Raw genomic sequence first — 17667 nt, forward strand, 5'->3', positions numbered from 1 at the left:
GACCTGAGCCGAAGGCAGCGGCTTAACCCACTGAGCCACTCATGCGCCCCAAGAGTCCAAATTTTATTCTACAAGGCCAGCATTACCCTAATACTTGAACCAGTAACATACAAAAAAAGAAAACTACAGACCAATTATCTCTGATGGACAGAGATGCAGATATCCTCAACAAAATATTAGCAAACTGCATTCAAAAATACATTAAAAGAATCATTCACAGCTATCAAATAGAATCTTATTCCAGAGATGCAAGCATGATTCATATCCACAAATCAATCAACATGATATATCACGTTAACAAAATAAAGGATAACACCCATATGATCAACTTAATAGATGCAGAAAAAGCATCTGATAAAATTCAACATCCATACATGATAAAAACTCTCATCAAAGTGGACTTAGAAGGAACACACCTCTACATAATCAGGGCCATATATAATGAACCTATAGCTAATGTCATACTCATTGGTGAAAAACTGAAGATTTTCCTTTAAGATTAGGAACCTACCCCCCCCCCCCCAAAAAGAATCAGGAACAAGACAAGGATGGCTACTCTTGCCATTTTTATTCAAAACAGTACTAGAAATCCTAGCCACAGCAAACAGACAAGAAAAAGTAATAAAAGGTATCTAAATTGGTAAGAAAGAAGTAAAACTGTCACTATTTCCAAATGACATGGCCCTGTATTTAGAAAAGCCTAAAGACTCCACCAGAAGATGTGAGAATAAATGAAGTCAGTAAAATTGCAGAATACAAAATGAACACCCAGAAATTGGTTGTATTTCTGTACACTAATAACAAAATAACAGAATAAAATAGCTAGGAATAAACTTAACCAAGGAGGTAAAAAACCTATACTGTGACAATTATAAGACACTGAAGAAAGAAAATGAAGACACAAATGGAAAGTTATACCACGCTCCCAGAATAAATAATTACTATTGTTAAAATGTCCATATTACTCAAAGCAACCTATAAATTCAATGCAATCCCTATCAAAATACTAAAAGTATTTTCCACAGAACTAGAACAAATAATCCCAGCTCCTGTATGAAACCACAAAAGATACTGAATAGCCAAAACAATCTTGACAACGAAAAGCAAAGCTGGAGGTATGAAGATCCCAGATTTCAAGATATACTACAAAATCATAATAATCAAAACAGTGTTATTCACACAAAAACAGCCATTCAGATCAATGAAACAGGATTGAGAACCTAGAAATAAACCACACTTATATGATGAATTAATCTAAAACAAAGGAAGAATGTACAATGTGGAAAAGACAGTTTCTTCAATAAATAGTGTTGGGGAAACTGGACTGCTACATGCAAAAGAATAAAACTGTCAGACCACTTTATTACACTAAGTAGAAAAATAACTCAAAATGGATTAAACACCTAAATGTGAGACCTGAAGCCATAATATTCCTTTAAAAAAAAAAAAAAAAGGCTGAAGTCTTTGACATTGGCCTTAACAACATATTTATGGATATGTCTACTCAGGTAAGGGAAATAAAAAGAAAAATAAACAATGTCAAACTATGACATTGGCCTTAACAACATATTTATGGATATGTCTACTCAGGTAAGGGAAATAAAAACAAAAATAAACTATGCGGATATGTCTACTCAGGTAAGAGAAATAAAAACAAAAATAAACTAAAATAAAAAGCTTTTGCACAGCAAAGGAAACCATCAAAAAATGATATAGTTTAGAAAAACACAATGAAATTTCAAATGATTAAAGAGTATATATTATATATTATATATAATATGTTGTGTGTATATGTGTGTGTGTGTGTAAATATATACATGTATATTTATATATTTATAGTTAGAGACCAAACTAAATGTAAAGTACAAACCAAATCTGTAAAATACATCTATTTTTTAGGACCTGAAAAATATCAAAATAACTTTACTCTGTAGAAATTTACAGGTCTTTTCCTCCTCCTTTATTCTGTGTTTTCTAAACTGCCTAAAATGATCAGTTTAACAATCAAAGATGATACTAATGTTGGTAATTCATAATATGCTGTATTTACAGAATGTTAGTGTGGCAGAACCCCAATTACGCAAGTGCTCCTTATGGTAATGTCACTCTTTTCCAGCTAGGAGTCATTCCAAGGCGATACAAGAGGGTATCTGATATCATGCCCCACAGTATACATCAAAACCTTTCACCCAGAAGTAGAGCTAGTTAGAGCCAAACTGGGATATGTTTCAAACCTGAAGGAATCATTAAAAGCTGTAAATCCCAACCACCCTACTCTAATTAATTCTCCTACAATTTAGCTACCAAGACTAAACTCAATACAAAAAGGTTAATCCCAATCTTCCAACATCACTTCACTGTCTTAGAAACCACAAGTTCTACAGTATACATCATATGGAACAAGAAATGTTCCTGACTTACAAATGCACTGTTTTTCAAGTTCTTGTCTATTTACTCAATTTGATAGTGCAATCTGATCTTAGCCATCTACTTAATTATAACGCCTATATTTGGATATGAGAATTGTTAAATTTCTCTAATGATATTCTTACATATAAAATGTATATACATATACACTATATATATATATACATACATACATACATACACAAGGTTTTTCAAAATACTGTAATAGTGGGTCATGAAGTGTGGCAAAAAAATGTCAGCAAAACAATGAACTGCTCTTTAAATTATGCTGAATTACTCTAAATTATTTGTGCCATCCTGTAGGAGAATTATACTGAATTGACTTTCAAATATTTTATCCACTTTACAAAATCTCTACTCAAAAGTTCAACTTTCAACAGTTCATGTCTCAATGAAATCTACTTATTCCTTAAAAATTAGTTTGTTGTGGGGCACCTGGGTGGCTCAGTGGGTTAAAGCGCCTCTGCCTTCAGCTCAGGTCGTGATCCCAGGGTACTGGGATCGAGCCCCGCATTGGCTCTCTGCTCGGCGGGAAGCCTGCTTCCCTTCCTCCCTCTCTGCCTGCCTCTCTGCCTGCTTGTGATCTCTGTCAAATAAATAAATAAAAATCTTTAAAAAAAAAAAAAACTAGTTTGTTGTAAAAGCTATTTTATACATAGCTCAAATAACATTCTATTTTTAATTTTTTTCAGATAAACTACAACTAAAAACACTAACTTCTTATTTAGTAGAGCTAAATGAACCAGGTCTTCCTAAAGTCAGTAAACTTCAAAATAAATTCATCCTAGACTTGGGGGGATATTTTTGACAATATAAAAATAGCCATTCTAACACCAGACTTAAGTTGGGATTATTTAACTAACCAATAAACAACAATAGCACTCATATAGTTAGCTCACTCTACAATCCACCTCTAAAACATCTCAAAAGATTAAATACTTCAAAGAAGCCTATCAGGATGAGCAATGAAAAATAAACTAGAGCCACAAGAGATTACAGAATACACAAAGAGATTTGTCAATTCAACACTCTAGAACGGGATACTGCAGAGTTGGGGTCAGATTCACAGGCTCAGAGGCATGTGACAACCTATGAAACTGGGCTAGTTCTTGGTTAGGCTATAAATTTCCAACCCTAAAAATCTCAATTAAATGGATACATTTCTATTAAAAAAAAAAAAACACAAATTACTCAAGAGACTAAAAATAAAATCAACAGCCATAATCAAGGAATAAAATCAGAAAATGGCCTAAAAATAGCCTCAAAAACAGTTCCCAAAAAACAGATGATTTGTTTTAAAGGTTAATTCTTTCAAAACTACCAAAAACATAAAATAAGCATACAAAGCTTCACAATCTTAAAATAATCATTATTTAAAAACAATTTAAGTGATATTAAGACCAAAATTGCTCCCACAAATACACTGTCTAAAACACATAAGGTTCTAAATAAAATGCCAATAAAGGGAATGCAAATGCATAGAAAATAACCCACAGAATAAGCAGGGGATAGAGGTTTAATCTTGGAAAATCTGGGGAAACTGGCTGGCTCAGTCAGTAGAGTATGTAATTCTTGATCTTGGGGTCATGAGTTCAAGCTCCACATTGAATGCAAAGCTTACTTTGAAAACATAATAAATAAATCTTGGAAAATCTGATTTATCATATAAACTGATAAAATAAGAAAACCACATGATCCAAAGATTCTAAGTAGCATTCAATAAACTTGAGCATTAGTGTATTTTGTGTGAACTCAATCCCTCTTGGCCCAGTAAAAAGCTCCTAACATGCGGTCTTAACCTCAAGCTTTGCTTCAGAAAACATAAGCTTTGGGGCCAAATCAGCAATTCAGTTCTTCTCAGGATAACCAGATTTATAACATGTACATTCATACCTAATTTACATTAAGGCAGCAATTCTCAACCAGGATAATTTTGTCCCCACAGGGGACACTTGGCAAAATCTGGAGACATTTTTGGTTGCTATAGCTCAGGGAATGCTATTGGCATCTAGTAAGAAGGGACCAGGATGCTGCTAAGCATCCATCGATGCATAGGACAATCCTGCTCAACAAATTAAATTTCTGGCCCAAAACTGCTAAGGTTGAAAAATTTTATATAAGGAGAAATATGCCACATACCAATTTTCATTTCATACCATATCCCTTAAATTCTAGTTGAGTGAAAAAGAACTTTTCTCAGGGCACCTGGCTAGCTCAATCAGAAGAGAGTGCAACTCTTGATCTCAGGGTTGTAGGTTCAAGACCCTCACTGGGTATAGAGATTACTATAAAATTCAGCTTAATTTTTTTTTTTAAAAAAAAACCTTCTCTCTCTCTCTCTCTCCTCTCTCTCTCTCTCTCTCTCTCACACACACACACACACACACACACACAGGAAAGGAAAAGGAAGAGGGTAAGGGGAAATGCAAAGAAGGGAGAGGAGGAAATGGAAGTAAATACCAAAATTGTGGTGAGAAGCTTCTAAACTTAAAGCAAACAAAACAATCAAAATTTAAGAGCAAACAAATTGGAAACTAGGCATAAATACTTGCAGCAAACCAAAGAATTAAAAGCATTTCTAAGAACCAAAAAGAAAAAAAAAAGAAAATACAACCAAGGTTGAAAAACAAGCAAAAGAAAATATAGTATTTAAGATGAAGTACCTCAATAGCCTAAGAATTTAATCCTTGCTTTTAAAAAAAAAAAAAAGGAAAGAAACATATTTTCTTAACTTTGCTGCATGGCAGGCGGGGGGTAGCGGCATGCAGGGGGATTGCTGGTAGTATTTTTTAAGGAGTCTACATTTTATTTTTTAGTGATTTAAAAAAAAAAAAGAATAAAAAAGTGATTTTTTAAAAACAAAGGAAAGCCTGAAAAACAAGGTTAAAATTCTTAAAATCCAGAATTTTTTTTTAAATTATGCACAAAATATCAATGGTATTATAAGTTCACCAACTCTTCTGCCCTAATAAACATGTATCCTTCTGGTAATGAAAAACCACTTCATAAAAAGGATAATATGAGCAATTTACACAAATTTCAAACAGGTCTGAGTTGTATTCACTAGGGAATATTTACTTTGGTCCTAATCAATACAATATTTAGATATCATAATATCTAATTAGGTCTGTCAAATTAAATGTACTCTATATTACACCACTGGTTATATCACTAAACATTAACCTTCATTTTATTAATTTTGCAAAGGGCAAAATACAAGAAGTTAATAAAAAAAATTAACAAAACATTGGGGCACCTGGGTGGTGCAGTCAATTACTGCTTTTGACTCCTGGTTTTTGGCTCAGGTCAAGATCTGGGTCACAGGATCCAGCCCCACTCAGGACTCTGCCCAGCACAAAGTCTGCTTAAGACTTCCTCTCCCCCCCTCTCCTCTATCTCTCTCTATAAAAACATAATCCACTGTAAATTCAAAAACAAGTATAAGCTTTATTCCAAAGAAGCTGTAATATAATAGAAACACTTTAATGGTTCCACCTGTTATTCCCTATTAAAAAAATAAAAGATGAAAACTATTTTTAGTTTTTATTCCCAGGATTAAATACTTTTCACCAGAACCAAAAGTCTTTACCAGAAACTTCTTTCCAGAACTATCTTTACATAAATGCAGAAATGCAAAATTGATGAGCATTGCTTAATGTCATTAACCAGTGACACTTCATTATTAGGTTCCCTAAAGTCATCCAGAATGTCAGAATACTAATAAAGAAAATTTCCTCAAATCCGTTAAAATAGAACTGATAAACAGCATTTCTTACATTTTTTTCAACAGAGGTAAGTAAAGCACTCTAAAGATATCATACACAAAACCCACCCCTCCTTTTTGTATTTCAAATAGTGCACAAAAGTTTGCATAACTCATTCAAAGGGTATTCAAAGAGAAGAGAATTTGTGGTACAAGAAAATTTTTACACAGTATTACATTCCTTTTAATATTATTAAATCAGATCTGTAAGTGACAGATGTCTACAAAAATAATCTAAATTTAAAAAACGAAAGTACTTGATGCCTGGGTGGCTCACTGGGTTAAAACCTCTGCCTTTAGTTCAGCTCATAATCCCAAGGTCCTGGGATGGAGCCCCACATTGGGCACTTTGCTCAACAGGGAGCCTGCTTCCCCCACCTCTCTCTGCCTGCCTCTCTGCCTACTTGTGATCTCTGTCAAATAAATACATAAAATCTTTTTTTTTTTTAAAGTATTTTAATCTCACAAAGACCAATTACTTAATAATTAGTTGAAAATAAATAAACTACCATGCACAGGTGACTAATGGCTCCTTCCAAAAAAACAAATCCTAAAAACAAATATACAAAATCCATCTGAAGAGCAAACAAGTTGGAAAACTGAACTAAAAATTCCTCATTCAGATTTTTATTCCCACTATTAACCTTGAGAAAACACTACAGATATCAGTTTTAAGCACATTTCAAACCATATAAAATACCATGTATTTGTCATAAAATTTTATAGAATTCGGCAAAAAAGTCTTATGATAGTCTACTGGGCACGTAAGTAAAAGACCAAAGTGTAACACAACAGTTAAAATTAGTTAAAAATCTTTTAAGAGAAAATAATTACCTAAATACAGGTATAATGTGTAATACCAATCCACAACTTTAGGGTGATAGGATTTAAATTTCTTTATTCTTAAATCACATTAGGATAGTCATTTCAATCTGTATTACTTGCTCTATTTAGCTCAACTTTCTCCCCACAATGTCTTAGGAAATAATTAAGAGGGGACACCTGGGTGACTCAGTCAATTAAATGTCCAACTCTAGATTTCAGCTCAAGACATGATCTCAGGGTCATAGGATTAAGGCCCACATCAGGCTCTGCACTCTGCTTCTCTCCCTCTATACCCCCCCTCCAAGCTTGCATGCACTCTCTCTCAAATAAATCTTAAAAACACAATTAAGAGAACATGCTTTAAGATCAGAGCAATAAAAATTTAATCCAGCCTTCCCCACATCCTTTCCCTGACCTTGGGTGAGTAACAATGTCTTTAACTTCAATTTCTAATTTTGAAAATGGAAACAATGATGTTTTACCCCAGAATGCTCCAGTGAAATTAAATTCTGAACAAAATACCTAGCATTGTAAGCATTCCCTAAATGCTAATAATGAGCAAAATATCAATTAAAAAGAAATTTTAAAGTTATCAAAAAATGGAAAGTTGCTTCAAAAGACAATTTCACTCTAAGTTGACCTTAAATGTGTTAAAAAAAAAAGTGTAATGAAGTTATATAACTGCAAGAACCTATAAGAAAATCAGAATCATGAAATCATTTTATTTTCTCCATGTTTCCGAGCAAACACCAGAAGTAAATATGTGCATTAAAAAATAAACCTAGGAGCGCCTGGGTGGCTCAGTGGGTTAAGCCTCTGCCTTCGGCTCAGGTCATGATTCCAGGGTCCTGGGATCAAGCCCCACATGGGGCTCTCTGCTCAGCAGGGAACCTGCTTTCCCCTCTCTCTCTGCCTGCCTCTCTACCTACTTGTGATCTCTGTCAAATAAATAAATAAAATCTTAAAAAAAAAAAAAATGTGTTCTGAGCGAAGCTGTCAGCTTTATTAGAAGGCTTGCTTTGTGCCCACCACCTGGTGTAAAATAAAGTAATACAATCTTAAAAAACAAATATATTAACTTTTATACTAAAAACCCAAAACAACTTGGCAATTATAATAATCACGACAAATAAATGCCCTAGAAATTTCACTCTTCTAGTTATCAAAATCAGTCTAGATGTTAGGTAAATTTCTGGACTCAGGACATGGGCACTGATAATTACTAACAATGTTAAGACAGTTTTAATATTTCAGGTATAAGGATCTTAAAAATATCAACGCAAATGAAGGTATACCTTACTCCAAAGACTCAGTGCCAGGAAAAGGGGGGGAAAATCTATTTATCTATCTATCTTTACTACTGCCATGTCCTTACCGCCTTGACTACTGTGATGTCACTGGTCAAACTAAGGAAAATGAACAAATCCCCTTTGCCTTCCAACACAGGAATCTATATCCTGACCTTCCTTGTGCTTCTCCTGTAACATTTTAACATTTCTAAAAATGGAATACATCCTCTAAATGTGCTACATTCCCTCTCATTTGGATTTCTGATGACTCAAATATTAAGCTTTATTCCTATCATGTTCGTATCATATTCACATCGTAGGACTACAAGCCATGCCGAAACATTCATGACACTCATCAACCCCTGGAGGGAGGGAGAGGAACATTTATGTTAGAATCGATAGGGATTGAGGAATTTTTTTTTTTAATCCAGGTGACTCTAATAATTCTCATGGGCCCAACCCATAACTCTGCTATAAACTACTTAAGGTACCAAAACATATTTGTCCTAATCCCCCTAGTGCCTAGAATGGCATTAATCACATTCTTCACATTAAGGCAAATACCTCTTGATTAATTCCTCACATTAAGGCAAATATGTCTTGATTAAACTTTCACATAAAGCTCCTTTCCAGGACTGTAAGACCTTGCAATAGAATCTTTCTCTTAGGTGGTACCTATCTGTTACTGTTACCATACTTTAAGTATTCTTCTACTATAAACTCCCAGGTGCCACACAGTCACTCTCTTGGAATTACCTGAACACCAGATCATCAAAAACCACCTTAGCTACAAGACACTAAAACAGATCCTGAATTTTAGGATCCCATATTAGTCATCTCTGTTTTGTAAATTAGCTGGGAAAGAGAATGAGATCATGATGGGAAGTTTAATTACAGATATAGAATTTAAAAGATTATAAAATGCAAGTCTCCTAGAGGCACTGGAAAGTAATGACAGGGTATAAATAGGCTGTAGGAAAGAAAGAGTCTAACACTGCTGTATCTGGCAACAAATCAGCATCTTAGACTACATATCAAATCGGAACATGAATTTTTTAAAAGCAGAGTTTCTTCTTAGAGTAAAAGCTCCTTTAAATGCGAACAATTAGTAAATACATTTTCGGTTGAATGAAAAAGGTCACTGAGAGAGTGTAATGTCCAGGTACCAGAGACCTTCAGATACAAACAAAAACCCAAATAAAACAAATTTTTTAAAAAAGTCAAATTTAGTCCAAATGAGGAAACTTTTAGGACCCCAAAAGGAAAATGCCTACCTCACTTAGAGCTCTGCACTGGGTATGGAGCCTGCTTGGGATTTCTCTCCCCCTCTGTCCCCCCACTCCACTCTCTCACATCAATCAGTCAAATCAATCAGTAAGTACAGAAGTACATGTAGCCCTCTGAATTAGTATTTTTGTATTCTTTGGGTAAATACCTAGTAGTGCAAATGCTAGACCATAAGGGGGTTCTATTTTTAACCTTTTGAGAAACCTCCATACTGTTTTCCAGAGCACTTGCACCAAGTCTGTATTCCCACCAACAGTGCATGAATGTTCCTCCCTTTCCACATCCTCACCAACACCTGTTGTTTCTTTTTTTTTTTTTTTAAAGATTTTATTTATTTGACAGAGAGAGATCACAAGTAGACGGAGAGGCAGGCAGAGAGAGAGAGAGAGGGAAGCAGGCTTCCTGCTGAGCAGAGAGCCCGATGTGGGACTCAATCCCAGGACCCTGAGATCATGACCTGAGCCGAAGGCAGAGGCTTAACCCACTGAGCAACCCAGGCGCCCAACACCTATTGTTTCTTGTGTTAATGATTTTAGCCATTCTGACAGGTGTGAGGTGATAGTTCATTATAGTTCTGATTTGCCTTTGCCTGATAATAAGTGATGTTAAGCTTATTTTCATGTCACTGTTGGCTATCTGTGTGTCTTCTGTGGAAAAGTGCCTATTCATGTATTCTGCCCATTGGTTAATTGGATTATTTGGGTTTTCGGTGGTGAGTTTTAAAAGTTCTCTATATATTTTGGATACTAACCCTTTATCAGATATATCATTTGCAAATATCTTCTCCATTCTGCAGGTTGCATACAAATTTTACTGATTCTTCCGCTATGCAGAAACTTTTTATTTCGATGTAGTCCCAATAGTTTATTTTTTTGTTTTCCCCTGCCTCAGGAGATGAGATATATCTAGAAAGAAGTTGCTATGGCTGATGTCAAAGAAGTTACTACCTGTGATTTCTCTTAGGATTTTTATGGTTTCAGGTCTCACATTTTGAATTTATTCCGTTTTGAATTTATTTCTTTAATCCGTTTTGAATTTATTTTTGTGTATGGTGTAAAAAAGTGGTCCAGTTTCATTCCTTTGCAAATTAACCCACTTTTCCCAACACCATTTGTTGAAGAGATTGTCTTTCTCACACTGGATATTCTTTTCTGCTTTGTCAAAGATTAACTGACCAGATGATGTAATTGTAGGTTTATTTCTGGATTTTCTATTCTGTTTCACTGATTTTTGTGTCTATTTTTGTACCGGTACCATACTGTTTTGATTACTAAAGCTTTTTTTTTTTTTTTTTAGATTTTATTTATTTATTTGACAGACAGAAATCACAAGTAGGCAGAGAGGCAGGCAGAGAGAGAGGAGGAAGCAGGCTCCCCGCGGAGCAGAGAGCCCCATATGGGGCTTGATCCCAGAACCCTGGGATCATGACCCGAGCTGAAGGCAGAGGCTTTAACCCGCGGAGCCACCCAGGCGCCCCCTAAAGCTTTTTAATGTAATCTGAAGTCCAGAATTGTGATGGCTCCAGCTTCACTTTTCTTTTTCAAGACTGTTTTCGCTATTCAGGCTCTTTTGTGTTCCACACAAATTTTCAAACAGCTTGTTTGGATAGGGATTGCCATTACATGTGTAGACTACTTTAGGTAGTACAGACATTTTTGAATGTTTATTCTTCTAATCCACGATCATAGAACACCTTTCCATTTCTTTGTGTCATCTTCAATTTCTTCCATCAGTGTTTTAAAGTTTTCAAAGTATAGGTCTTTCACCTCTTTGTTAGGTTCATTCCTAGGTATTTTATTATTTCTGGTGCAACTATAAATAGCATTATTTTCTAAATTTCACTTTCTGCTGCTTCCTTATTGGTGTATAAAAATGCAACAGATTTCTGTACATTGATTTTCTATCCTGTGACTTTACTGAATTCACTTATCAGTTCCAGCAGTTTTTTGGTAGAGCCAGGTTTTCTATATAGAGTATCATGTCACCTGCAAATAGGGAAAGTCTTACTTATTCATTACAAATTTGGATGCCTTTTATTTCTTTTGGTTGTGGGATTGCTGTGGCTACGACTTCCAGTACTATGTTGAATAAAAGTGGTGAGACCCTTCCTTTGCTTGTTCCTCACCTTAAGGTAGAAGCTCTCAGTTCTCCCCCATTCAGGATGATGTTAGCTGTGGTTTTTTCATAGATGGCTTTTATTACATTCAGGTATGTTCCTGCTAAACCTACTTTGTGGAAGGTTTTTATCATGAATAGATGTTGTACTTTGTCAAATGCTTTTTCTCCATCTGTTGAAATGGTATGATATGGTTCTTATCCTTTCTTTTACTGATGCGATATAGCACACTGATTTGCAATTAAAATACATTTCATAGAGAAGGAAATTCCATCACAGAAGAGAAGCCAAAAAAAAAAAAAAAATCACAGATCTGGATTAGGTACAAATAAAAATTTGGAAGTATTTTTGGTTAGCAAATGGAATGAACCAAAAGCACTTCATATTTTATAACTTTGATTTTATCTCAAATGCCTTGAAATTACTAGATCTTATTAAGTTAATGTGACATCATTTTACTCTGCACTCCTCATTTAGAGAAGTATATGGCATACGTCAGGCTAGTTTCCATAGGAAAATATAAAATATTACCACTGTGAATCTCTACCCTTAATGGGATTTTATGGAACCATAACTATTCGAAGTTTGAAACACATAGAAAAACGTGATCATGAGTACTTACTAATTAAGGAACACAGCTTATTATTAGTTTTGTTAGTGATCCAAATTTGAAACAAAAATTTCCTACTACTACTACTACACTTCATGCTCTGGATTAGTTTAACTGAAATAAATCCTGAGACTGAAAGGTGAGCCCTTAGCAGGCAATTTCCATTTGCCACTACTTACCTGTATGAATCAAGATTTTCTCCAGATAGTGCAATAAAATAAAATAAGGTAATAAATCACACTATTATAATAGTGCATAGATAATCTCTAAACCAAGTGCACCTTTCTGTCCATTAAAACTGCCTCATAATTTAAACATGTTAACTGGTCATATATGAGCTTTAAAAAAAAAAAAAAACTTAAAGACGTTTATAACCTTATCTAAAATTAACAGAAATTAGTCCTTAAAATCCACTTACTTTCTCAAAAATAAAAATTCACACATTGTAACACTTTGTCATTTGATGTCTTTTTCCCCTCCAAAATGCAGATCTGTATTTCTGAAACAAGAAAAGTTAAATTTTGCCCTTCTATATCTCTAAATTCTCCCCAAATTCCTTCACACAGAGTATCTCAAATTTCTATGTTAAGCATTCTTCTATATTTAACAAAGAAACTAAAAGCAGTGCTTTAATTTAACATAAAATTCAAAGAACCTAGTCTCTCCTAGTACCCATCTTATTTACTTTTCCCAAAACTACTAAATTCACTATCAATAATGGACTTTCAAAATATAATCAATACTGGAAAAAAAAAATCTTCCTACATAATTTTTATAAGGATACATAAAATTAAAATTTCTGGGAAAAAAATGAATTTCTGCATTACTACAAAACACCTATCCCACCAATCCTATAAATGCAATATGAGCTTCTAACAAAGGTCAAAAATTGAGAATTGTTTTTATAAGCTGGTGCAAGAATTAGGGAAATCATTTGAAAATGAAAATAAAAGCAATCAACACTGGCCATGTTCCAAACACTTTACAAGTATTAAATGCTCATCCAATCCCCACAACAATCGATGAGGTTATTTTTACCCCATTAACAGAATAAGAAACTGAAGCAGAGACAGATTAAAGTAACTTCCTCAGTCACAACAGCTAACAGGTGGAAAAGCCAGGATCTGACCTTGAGCAGTCCCGGTCCAGAACCCTGCTCTTCACTCTCTTGCTATATTACCTAAATAGTACACATGGTAGGAACCATCACTTAATAGGTACCCAAGTTATTTCAAAACAAAGAAATTGAAGATTTTTTTTCATTCTGTGACACACCAGATAAAATAACATATAAATATTTTAAGCTGCCATCTTAAATCATAAGAAATAAAGACTGCTGATAACAAAACCAAGCAAATGAGATTTATACTAAAGAGGAAACTCCTTTTAAATGATTTTGATAACTTTAACATAAAATATTACATGACCAATAAATTTAAGTATACATTCATATGGAAATGTCTGACAAATACCTTTCAGAAATTAACTACAAATGTCCCCAAGTAATCAACCTTCAAAACACATGCTAGGTAGTCAAGTTGAGAGCATACAAACATCACACTTTACCTAGAAATGTGGCAACTTGCCTAACCAGAACACAGCAGAGAAGTCACTAAAAAAAGGCCTCTTAACAATTAAAATAGATACTCCGATATCCAAATATTGATGCTAATTTTCCTCAAGGTAACATTTACATACTAAGTAAGGGCATACTTATTTTCCCCTTATGCAGAATTACAAATTTGAATATGATTCCCACTCTTGCAGAAAAATAACAGAAGGGAGGGTGAAGGGGGCACTAATCACAGTGACAAACAACCAATTCGAAAGCAGAAAAATATTTAAGTAACTTCAAAATGCAAAGGAATCTAATCAATAGTCATATATACAATCCAACACATCCCTCAAGGTATCACAGTAACTGATGGTCACAAATGATGACCCTAGGCCATCAAGATGCTTAATTACACCCTGCAGCCTATTTAAGACAAAGAAGAATTACATATTTTAGTATGATTTTCATCCGAATCGGTTAAAGTGGTTTTATAATTTGAGATTTAAAGGAATAAACCCTCAAATACTCAGTAAACTCATCAATTAGAAAGGAATTCATATGAAAGTTCCAAACAACAAAGGTTTTACTGTCTGGAGGTTTAAGAGCACTTTGTGTACAGAAGTTACCTGAAAGACATAAAAGTAGAAAGTCTAGCAAAATACGAAGAGCTAAGCGAGGATCTGTAAACACTGTGCTTAAGGCATTTCCCACAAAACATTGTGTGGGCAGAAGGTGCCACATCAGCAGTAGTCTGTATTTGTCCTACTTCTAAATCATCTGTTAGTTGCATGAATTATTAATTTCGGTTAAGTGTGTTGATATGAAGAGCACCAACTCCCAACTACAAAAAAATGATAGAGTCCTCCTGATTTAGTCTACAAAACCAAAGTTGGGATTATTCTTACGGAACATGCTTATGCTCGTCGGTGGCACCAATTTATGTTTTATAATGGCACACACACTTCTTCTAGATTGTTTTTAATTTTTAAAGGATTAAGAGAGTGCCTAGCCCACACTGAAATGTGTTATCAAAAGAACTGTTACACTACTCAACAAAACTCCCTTTCAAACCAGGCTGCAACACATTCTGCTTTTTCTAGCTCCAAACCAACCTTTAAAGCACATAGTAAATAACATATACGGCCTTGTACTTTCCTCTCGCAAGGAAGTCTAACTCCAAACAGGAAACAGCTTCTCAAAGGATTCAACACTGAAATCCTATCAAACCCTAACAAAGTCCTCAGGAAGAGATTTAATATTTAAGTGCCAACACACTTGCCTAGGTAAAAACAAATACTCAAAGCTTCCCTATCCTTGGGACATGCTTCCCTTGAAAGTTTCAGCAGAGGAAAAAAAAATCACCTTTCCGAACAAACGAAAAACTTATTAAATGGCCAATCTATACAATGCCTAGCAGAAGATAAAGAAGTTAAAAGTGCTACTTTGTCAAGTTTTTCCATCACCCTCCCCCAACCGACCAGAACGGGGGGAGGGAAGGTGGAGGCTGGGGAAGGGAGGGAAGTTCGGGCTAAGGTTAGCTGGGCAGTGGGCGAGGAAAGGAGACCGGGTGCCCCCTCCCCCATTCCCTCACCTTTCCCGACAGCAGGAAGAGGTGGGGAGAGGAGCGCAGGAGAAAGCACCCGCAAGCCCTCCGACCAATTTCTCCTCGAGCAGAGCAAGGTGGAAGGCAGGGCGAGGAGGGGCGGTGGGAGGGTGCGGTGTCGCAGCGAAGGGGCTGATCCCGGTCCCTCCCTGCGGAGACCAAGAAGGGGAACCGCCTGCCCGAATCGGGAAGGTCCAGCCGGGCGGCGGGAAACGCCCTCGAGTCTCTTACCCATGCTGGGGGCTCCCGCGGGGTGAAGCCCAGCGCCCCCTGCTCCTCCTCCGGTTGATCGCGCGGCCGCACTTGCGGGGGGAGGCGGGCCCCGCGCTCCGCTCCTGCGCCTTCTGAGCTCAGGAGGGGCGAAGAGGCGCCTCCATCCGCCCTCGGCGCTCCCCGGACAGTCCCGTCAGCGCGGCCCGCGAGCAAGAGGCGACAGCCGCGGATCCCCGCGCCTGGCCTCCGCCGGAGCCGCGGCGGCGGGAGAGCCCTCTCCCGGCGGTTTTCCCAAACCCCGGTCGCTACCGCAGCAAGCAGTGGGGGGGGAACCTGCCGCTGCGTCCCGGCCGCCGGCTCCCACAAGGAGCGTCGGCCGAGCTCCGGAGTCCGCCTCCCTCCGCTCCCTTCGACAACCGTCGTTCTAGAACGCGACACGGAAAACTGAGGTGGAGACCCCACAGAGGCCGGGAAGGTGCCGGGAGCTGGACACGGGAGGAGGGAAGTCTCGCGAGAACCCCTCGTTGTCCCTGCCCCGCCCCCTACGCGTCTCGGCTCACTACCCCGCGCCCCAGCTGGTGCCAGGTGCGGTGACGTCAGGGCCGAGGAGTCGCACGCCACCCGCGTCCAGGTGCAGCAAGCTGAAGAGGAAGGAATCCGGAAGAACTGCGGCTACTCCTTCGCCTTGAAGTTCGGCGCAGCTGGGACGGCCGTTTTGTATGGTTTGTCGCCCCAGATGGATACAAAGTTTTTGCTCATACGCAAAGTGAGCCTATGTTGCCCCACTTTCCGCGGGGCCGATGCAGTGTTGCTCTGTGCGGAGCGTCAGTTTCTGGGGAATCTAACAAAATAGATGGCGAAAAACAGGCAGAGAGACAGAGACCTCTTGCTTTCAACCCTCAGAGGCCCATCTTTTCTTGGGACCCCGTAGTTTACCTTGCAGAGTTCTTAACGAATCACAAGCATTTGTTCGTGGGAAAAACAAAGTAAAACCCTAGGCACACGCACACAAAAATTATATTTTACAGAAATAAACTTGGTTCATTTAGCCTCTGTCAGCTGACTACAACATCTAAATCCCTTTACTTGAGCAGGGGGAGAAATAATCATGATTTGAAATATTGCCAGGCATTTTTTTGAACCTCAGTATGAGGAAGGACATGGGATTACTGTAATCAAACGAGCATTTCTTAGAAAAGTTGGAAACAAGTATAATTCAGCCAGCTTCTTCCCCCTGCTGTTTAAATAGACCCAATTCCAGACAGATGTGTAAGAGCAACATTTGTTGACTGCCAACTACTGTGCCTAATGCTTTTTAAAGAAATTGTGTCATTTAATTCTCAAACCTATGAATTGTAAGAATTATGAATCTAAAAACTAAAACTGTCTTGCTGTTTGGGTTCAAGCAGAACTGGGTTTCTGAAACTGCACAGCCATTTGCTTTTTTTCCTTGAATCTGTTGAAATAAATACTGTAAATCATTTACTGTAAATCATCTGTCTGTCACATAGTAGCAATCTTATAAATATTTATTCCCACTATTACACACCTGCTTTTGCCATCTTTTAATATTTTTTCTTACAAAAAGGTTGCATACAGTACCTTTATAACAATTGTCAATCATAATCAGAGCTGAAAAGGACAAGAGAAAAACATTTTAACATACATATGTAAATGAGGTGTACATGTTGGTGGTATTGTATTAAAACTACAGCACATGTGCCCTTTCTCAGTCAACCAATATTTTTTAGCACGGTGTGAAATATTGTAGGAATTTGATGCATACAATATGGTGATTCAACATATATACATTATTAAGGTGTTGCAGGATTGCAGGGTACTTGTCTCACAGAGTGGAAGAATGACTCTCCTGGGCACAAAAGGGTGAAGTGAAGTGAAAGTGTATTAAGTGAAGGTGAGAACAGAAAGGAAAGAAAAAAACTCTCTAGGATGAGAGGGGGTCCCTAAGGGTTGCCACT

The 17667-nt window shown here is 36.9% G+C and overlaps 1 protein-coding gene across 1 annotated transcript in view; it reads right to left on the minus strand.

Moving 5' to 3' along the window:
* The window catches only part of CD2AP (CD2 associated protein), a 136017-nt gene extending 119823 nt beyond the window's left edge, over nt 1-16194 (minus strand). Inside the window, exon 1 of the mRNA XM_047732857.1 lies at nt 15707-16194. Coding sequence (XP_047588813.1) covers nt 15707-15710 — 4 coding nt within the window. The 5' untranslated portion in view covers nt 15711-16194. The remainder of the gene's footprint in view (nt 1-15706) is intronic.
* Nucleotides 16195-17667: the final 1473 nt, after the last annotated feature.

The sequence above is a fragment of the Lutra lutra genome, chromosome 6 (assembly GCF_902655055.1).
Source record: "Lutra lutra chromosome 6, mLutLut1.2, whole genome shotgun sequence".
Taxonomy (NCBI): domain Eukaryota; kingdom Metazoa; phylum Chordata; class Mammalia; order Carnivora; family Mustelidae; genus Lutra; species Lutra lutra.